The 7,621-nt window shown below is 52.4% G+C and overlaps 3 protein-coding genes across 3 annotated transcripts; all 3 read left to right on the top strand.

Annotated features, from left to right (window-relative positions):
- Positions 1–449: 449 nt before the first annotated feature.
- On the top strand, positions 450–671 carry LTHEOB_12487 (Rapid alkalinization factor; the record flags this gene model as incomplete). The annotated part of the gene is made up of 1 exon (XM_035509359.1): positions 450–671. The coding sequence occupies one exon, from the start codon at positions 450–452 to the stop codon at positions 669–671; it is 222 nt and encodes a 73-aa protein (XP_035364585.1).
- Positions 672–3,248: 2,577 nt separating this feature from the next.
- LTHEOB_12486 (Protocatechuate -dioxygenase beta subunit protein) lies at positions 3,249–4,306 on the top strand (the record flags this gene model as incomplete). The annotated part of the gene is made up of 2 exons (XM_035509358.1): positions 3,249–3,699; positions 3,783–4,306. 2 exons carry the CDS (start codon positions 3,249–3,251, stop codon positions 4,304–4,306), a joined length of 975 nt encoding a protein of 324 aa, XP_035364584.1.
- Positions 4,307–5,424: 1,118 nt separating this feature from the next.
- On the top strand, positions 5,425–6,946 carry LTHEOB_12485 (FAD binding domain containing protein; the record flags this gene model as incomplete). Its single annotated transcript, XM_035509357.1, has 3 exons — positions 5,425–5,723; positions 5,778–6,031; positions 6,135–6,946. The coding sequence occupies 3 exons, from the start codon at positions 5,425–5,427 to the stop codon at positions 6,944–6,946; spliced, it is 1,365 nt and encodes a 454-aa protein (XP_035364583.1).
- Between the last annotated feature and the right edge of the window lie 675 nt (positions 6,947–7,621).

The raw sequence follows: 7,621 nt of genomic DNA, 5'->3' as shown, positions 1-7,621 counted from the left end.
ACGGTTGTTTTGCAGCCTCAAACAATCAGTCGATTCTTTCTGACTTTTTATTGGTCGGGTTGGAGAGAAGTGGCCCCTACACTTTTTTCCTCCAATCACAACGATTCGAACCTCTATTACCGCACTCGAATATGGTTTTTCCTTGTAGGCGAAGGAATCCGTTTCGTAACCATTTCCCTAGACGGTGATTATTCACACATCAGCTAAGCTGACTCTCCTCGTGTGTTCTCACAACTGCACGGCCTAGCGTGAACTCAACTTGATTGAGCAGTGCGGTGAATGACAGAGTCAAGTCTGCTAACTACTCGAAGATGGATTGTTGCTGAGAGACCTTCCAGTATATATTGGAAGCCATTGTCCCTTCAATCGTCCATCATCATCAGCATCAATCATCTCATCTCATCTCATCTACAAGCTTCAGCTCAACTCAACAACCCACACCTTTCAAAATGCGTCTCGATCTCAGCTTCCTCCTCCTTACCGGCCTCGCCGCCTCCGCCATGGCCCAGCACGTCCAGTTCATCTCCTACGAGGCTCTGAAGAGGAACACCGTCCCTTGCTCCAGGAGAGTCGCCGGTCAGCCCGACAACTGCCTGAAGCCTGGCACTCCCGCCAACGAGTACACTCGCGGCTGCAGCGTCATCACCCGCTGCGCTCGTACCGTTGATTAAACGGTGAGTTCCAACATTATCAATCGTGGTGTACAATGGCTAATTCCGCATGAATTCAGACTCCGCCGATATGCCGCGGGCTCAATCGATTCGACCATGACCAGGATAGCTACTCGCAGAACTGGAGGCTTTTGGATGGACTGTCGTCTTGCATGATAGCGACATCACTTAGCAATGTGGTCTGAGAGATTAGGAGATTGCCGCGCTATTGGATTCGGGATCAGTGGTGGTGTGGAGGATGCTTTTTTTCTTGTCGATTTTACCAATCTACTTCTGTTGATACATTTCGATTCGAATCAACTTTTACACTCCTAGACTCTCGCTGACCAGTCTGCCTAATGTGACTTTCACTCATTCTCGCTAGCCTATCGTCGGGCTACGCGCGTCAAGACAATCAAGACGGTCAGGGCACGGGGACTGCCTAGGAGCTGAATACCAAAACCACGCTATCAGTGTTTCTAAGCATTCAAATATCCGAAAACCATCCCTGCTGATATGGATGCCGTCATGAATTTTCACAAATTAAAATGCCAGTGAAGAGCGGGCAACCCGCACCTGCGGGCGAGTTCGGATCCGAGGCAGCGTGTGTTGCTGATCCTGGTTTGTCGCTGATCCAAAGCTCCCCTCAACTTCGGCCTCAGTTCCATGCTCCTAGTTTCCTTTCGCATCTCGTGCATCCCACAGGAACGGTTATGATAGTGAACTACGCATTCTGTACATCCAAAAATGTTTTTCCATCAATAAGCACGGATGAACGCTAGAATGTCGACACTATTACTCATGTATAGCATGCTCAATTGCAGTGCATTAAAAGGGCTGAAGTAGATACAAGTAAGAATGGGTCAAAGCTCCACTCGGGCGATCCTAGTACGGAGTTCGATGATGAGTGAAAAGACATGATAGATGGCTAAGTAATTGTGGCGCTCGGAGGACCCTGCCATGCGTTTAGGCATATAATCTTAAATGCAATTATGCCTATGGTGGAGGGGATGCGGGAGCTAGTACTAGGGCACGGGCTCTACACATCAAAATGCGGGGAAAGTAAACTACCAAACCCAACGTAAGCGGTGAAAAATCGATAAGCTTTAAGGCGCCACGACAGTCTCACTAGCAGTAAAAGCCCTTCTCGGCGATTAACAACATTCTTGATGCTAAGTATGTTATGCACAGTTCTGACGCTGTTAAAAAAACTCGCAATACAGTGGTGACTCCCCCACTTGCGTCTGTTGTCATTGTTGTTATTGCATTTCTGAACAGAGGACACAATTATCAAATCACGCCGCCTATTATTCCTAGTCTCAGATGCAACCAGTGTTAGTAGCGAGCTGAAATAAAGAAGAGGCTTTATACTGTGCTGCACTACGCTACGGGTCTATTACCTACACTGGCTAATATTGACGGCAGCCCATGTGTCGTGTGGAGCCCACTCCTTGCCTGGAACCTCTTTTTAACATCACGACTGGCAGGGCCATTGCCACAGTAATGTCGCTAAAGTTGTTTCGAAGTGGTTAAGTGGCTGAGAAGCTTTCCAATAAGCAGCCTGCATTCCTACCAAGTCGATGCATAGTGGTCGCTACAACTTCTCCAATTCGACCTTATACAGCAACCCCGTTCTTTAAGTGGCGCAGTTTTTAGCTGAATATATGCTAAAACTACGCGCTGAAGCGTTGTCATACCATTTCTGCCAGCAGCAACCACATCCTCCCGCCAGCGGTGCCTGCCACTCTCCTTCACCCCTTTCTTAGCGTATAAGCACTGCGTTGGCAAAACACCCGTGCCCGCGACAGCGAAATGCTCTAACGCATTGGAGTTCTGGAGATCAGGCCCGTAGGAAGGGGGGGCGGATACCCCCGGAAAGCATTCCGGAGGGAAGCACATTACGCAGCGCCAAGATTTTAGTCTGTTTATACGAGTGTGCGATCAGGAACCGTGTAGAACAAACAAGTGGAGCACGGAAAAAGGAATAAGAGATGCGTGAAACATTATGTTTCTTTTTCATCCGTATAGTGGGTCGCAATCCAGATTGGCGGAACACGAAAGTTGCAAGGCCCAGGTGGTGTGCTATACGCTATGCTGCTACAGGCAAGTAACAGAAGGATACAACGTCCGATATGCCGAGCTCCGAGAATTGAGGCTCGATTCGGCTAAAACATTGTTCTGGAAACTAAGAAGGGCAATGTATAGCGACGTATCACCGAGTCAATTCTCGCGCACAGACGCACCAGTATACGTCAGCATATAACCGGGGGCCTAATACAAACACCTCGATGAACCAATTATCTTCAAGACAATTAGGCCTACCTGTGGATCTACAGTCCACTTTGTATCCGGCAGTTCGTCCCGTATCTACTGCCAAGCTCTTGGCTGCCAGCGTTTCTTCGATGCGTGAGGCACCTAACAGGAACAGGCAGTTGTCATACAATGCGCCTTGAAACAGAAGGTGCCTAATTGGCCGAGTGCCTGATGATGAGAATCTGATATAAAAGGGTGAAAGAATAAGGAGAGAGAGAGCATCTTTCTGCAGCCATTCGTTCTCTGTCAATCGTTGCATACCTGACTTCTTTCTCTCTTTCCACGATGAAGATTTCGTCCGCTCTCGTTGCCACTGGAATTCTTTCCAGCGCCGCATTGGCTCATCCTGGCGGGCACCATGTCCCTCGTGCTGTGGTGCAGCGCCGCGCTGCCCTATCTCAGAACTGCGCTCCGCAGGTAGCTCAGTATAACGAGAAGAGATATGCCAAAAGGATGCAGAAGCGCTCGTTGAACCTAGAACAACGTTCCGGCAACACTACGTACCAAATCACAACCGAAGCTCCCTACTACGACGTCATCCAGAACGACACCTGCGTGTTGGACCCCGAGGTGACCCAGGGTCCGTACGTCTGGCCTCGTTCCCAGACCCTGCGTCAGGACATGTCTGAGGGCCAAGCCGGCGTCCCTCTTTGGCTTGACGTCGGTGTTCTCGACATGGCCACCTGCGAGCCGTTGGAGAACGCCCTGGTCAGCTTCTGGCACTGCAACGCTACCGGTAATCGCAACCCCGCTGATCCTTCCCCCCTCATATCCCCTTTAGATACCGGGACTAACCGCGAGCAACCGCCACCGCTACAGGCAGCTACTCCAGCTTCACGGGGCTCTCGCCCAACACGCCCTTCAAGCAGCTCCTCGAGCAGCTCGGCGTCAACAACTTCACGATCGGCGAGACGGATCTGCACACGGACAACACGACGTTCCTGCGCGGCATGTGGCCGACGGACGCGAACGGCATGCTCGAGATGAAGACCATCTTCCCGGGCTTCTACGTCGAGCGCGCGGTGCACATCCACACGCAGGTCTACACGGACTGGGTGCTGCACGCCAACGGCACCGTGTCGTCGGGCAACATTGTCAGCACCGGCCAGCTGTACTTCCCCGAGGACACCAACGAGAAGATCATGGCGCTTGAGCCGTACAGCACGCACACGGAGATCGAGAGGACGACCAACGATGTTGACTCTATCATCGCTCAGGGCTACGAGGGCGGGTATAACCCGGTTGTTAGCGTCGTGCCTGCTGATGGCGAGAATCCTGAGAACGGTCTGATTGGATATATTACCATGGGCGTGGATACGACTGCTTTTGAGACTACGGACTGAGGAACAACGGTGATGGCTGGTAATGGAGTGGTGGAAAACGAAGTCGTGGGCTTTTGATTTCGGGATTGATGGTCTCTTTATCTTCACGATCGTTAGAAAGACCCACCGGGAAGTAGAGAGGGGCATGTCCATAGTACGAGTCCTAGAATGTGGCATTGTTATAGACATGAATTTAATGATAACTCTCTCCGAGTTATATATGCGCATCCTCACTATGAGATTTGCACTTCTGCTTCAGTAGAGAAGACGTAGCTGATAGAGACCTTGGAAACTGTCACTTATTGCACGAGACATCATAAAGTGGCCTGTGCGCGATTATAGGGGTTTCTATCAGAAGCGGCACTGGCGGGCGGAAGAAGAAATAGGCCGACTGCGAGATGCTCTGTAAGCCAAGTTCGGCGATGGACACGCAGGTCTCTCGGCCGACCAGTAATGTCATGAGAATTGGCTCGAAGGAGTTGGGATGTTCAATATTTGTGGGTCATTTTGTCGCCTTGTCGATCTCGTCGGTCTTGGCGACTTTGCTCGGGGCGGTGCAAGTTCGAAGGCCGAAAAACATTCAGCTCAGGCCGGAGCCACAATCCAACGGCATTTTAACCTGTTATCAAGCAAAGTGCGTGCCGGGACTTATGGCGGAGCTGAAGCTTGTGTTGCTTGTATCTCTTGGCGAGTCTCTTTGTGAAAGTATGGGGCAATACCGACATAAGCCTCACGGAACGCGGGATCCCTGCGGAGGCGGGACGGAGGATCTCCGTCCAACACAGACCAGCCAATGAGAAAAGGTTGTCGGGGACGGAGTTCGTCGGTCCCCGAGATGCCGACGGGTGGAGAACATCCATTTGACCGTCATTGGCCCGAACGTGGAACAGGAAGCAGGTGGTGAATCAATCGGCAACTATCTCAATTTGGCGGAGGCCTATTGGACCGGTGACAATTGTAGTATTGAAACATCATGACAATATCTGCTACAAGGACGCAGTGGCTGTGAGCGTCCTAATCTATATATATTCGTCTTCATGAGCTGCATGTTCCAGTTTTGCATCCCATCAAACGCTTTCCAATCTTTTCTCGGAATACGTCAAACAAGCATTCTCGCCTTGAATTGGAATTATTCTACCATGTCTTCTGAGACTCAAGTTTCTGTTGCCATAATCGGCGGTGGCGTTGCCGGTCTGACGTTAGCCAACATTTGTGAGCAATCAGGCATTTCATACGTCCTCTGGGAATCACAGGATCGGATTGCTCCTCCGGTTGGCGCAAGCATCGGTTTGATGCCGAACGGTCTACGGATACTTGACCAAATAGGTGTCATTGATGCCATAGAAGAATATCGAATTCCCCACGACAGCTGGGAGCATCGCGATGCCGACGGCACTTTGTATAGCTCAGTTACCGCTATGCGGAAATTCCCGGAAATGTACGTCCAATAACCACCATATAAGGCAAATCGCTAATAGAATCACGAGCACAGCCTTGGCTACAGCGAAATCTTCATGGAAAGGCAGCGGGTACTCGAGATCCTGTACGACAATATCCAAGACAAATCCCACATAAGCACCGGGAAGCGCGTCATCTCAGTCAAGAACTTCCCCACACACGCCACCGTCACGGCAGCAGACGGATCTCAGCTCCAGGCCTCCATCATCGTCGGCGCCGACGGCGTGCACAGCGTCGTCCGGCGGGCAATCAACGCCTTGACGCCCTCCCTCAAGCCGCCCACAGACTGTAGGCCATCCCCCACCCTGGAAATTCCCCTCCACGCGTTCACATCCCTCAACCCCTTCTCCCACCGTTTCCACTGGCACCCTTCCACTAACACGCACCGCAGACCTCACCACCCACGTCACCTGCGTCTACGGCATCTCCACGCCGCACCCCTCCCTCCCCACCGGCCGCAACTACACCATCTACCGCCCCCACTCCTCCTTCCTCATCTTCACCGGCGCCGGCGGCGCGCTGTACTGGTTCATCATCCGCGAACTCCCGGCGCCCCTCCCCTACGGCCACAGCCCGCGCCGCTTCACCGCCGCTGACATCGATGCCGCTGCGGCCGCGGTGGCTGATGCGTGCGTCACGACAACAACGACGGGCGGGGAGGGCGGGGAGAACGGGGTGGTGATGTTTAAGGATATTTATAATCGCCGCCGCACGGCCGTCATGACGCCGCTGGAAGAAGGCATCGCGGGGCGGTGGGCGGCAGGGCGCATGGCGATCGTCGGCGATGCGGCGGCGAAGATGGTGCCGCATGCGGCGATGGGGGCGAATCAGGCGATGGAGTCGGTGGCGTGTTTGGCGAGCGGGCTGCTGAGGATACGGGGTGAGCGGCAAGGGCGGTTTGAAGGAGCAGCGGTGGAGGAATGGTTGGTGGAGTATGGGCGGAGGCGGGAGGGAAGGCTGAAGATGGTGGTGAAGGTGGCGAATCTGGCGTGTCGGGCGCAGCTGAGGATTGGGGAGGAGGCGGAGAGGTATATTGCCGAGTTGAGGGAGGAGGTCGAGGATGAGGAGGTGTGGGTGGGGAAGATGATGCATACGTTTGCTAATGCGGAGATTATTGAGGGGTGGGAGGGGGGGAGTGAGCGTGTGCGGTTCTACACTGAGCAGGGGAGGAAGTGGAAGGAAGAGCATGCGGTGAGAGCTTGATGGCTGGATCTAACGGACAAGATAGTTCAGGAGGGAACGTTTGTACAAGTGCGGTGCAAGTGAATATGTCCCTTTTGTTACTTTGTAGAATAGAATGGTTGGTTTTGCAAGTCCTAAATCGTTACCGAACGTATATTCCCAGGGTTCTAAGTGTTCAGCTAGCCAACGGTGTGTTTCTTCGACATGGATTTCCCGAGCGATAGGAGGAAGAGCCGGAATAAAGCCTTCTCCAAATGGGATGTCCATGTACAAATTGTGGTCCAAGACAAGTAGCAGCGGGTCCGCCTTCAGATCCGTGTTCTCCCGCTGACGGTGAATTTAGCCAACCCATTGGTGGATGCCCGCCTCTATCGTGCCCGGGGCTTTCCGGAACTTGTGAAATTAAATATGTATGCTGGAGCGTAGATGAAACACTTTCTTTGCACACCGGTTGCTAGGCGAACTGGTCGTTGGTGAGCGCTCGGTGTTCGCCTCCCTTGGCAAACTTGCTCTTATCGCTGCGCTGCTACATTTCAAGGTGGTTGCTATACGTGGATAATATCACACCGGAGGTAGAGGCTCCAAATGAGTACCATTTTATTCGCTGCAACATCTATGAGCACTTGATGGCCATGATTGTACCTTAGGCGTCCCAGGCATGCTTGTTGCTATAGAGTACAATTTCTGTGTAGCGGC

Source organism: Lasiodiplodia theobromae (assembly GCF_012971845.1).
Source record: "Lasiodiplodia theobromae strain AM2As chromosome Unknown scaffold_64, whole genome shotgun sequence".
Lineage (NCBI taxonomy): Eukaryota > Fungi > Ascomycota > Dothideomycetes > Botryosphaeriales > Botryosphaeriaceae > Lasiodiplodia > Lasiodiplodia theobromae.
This window is presented reverse-complemented; position numbering and strand designations above follow the sequence as displayed.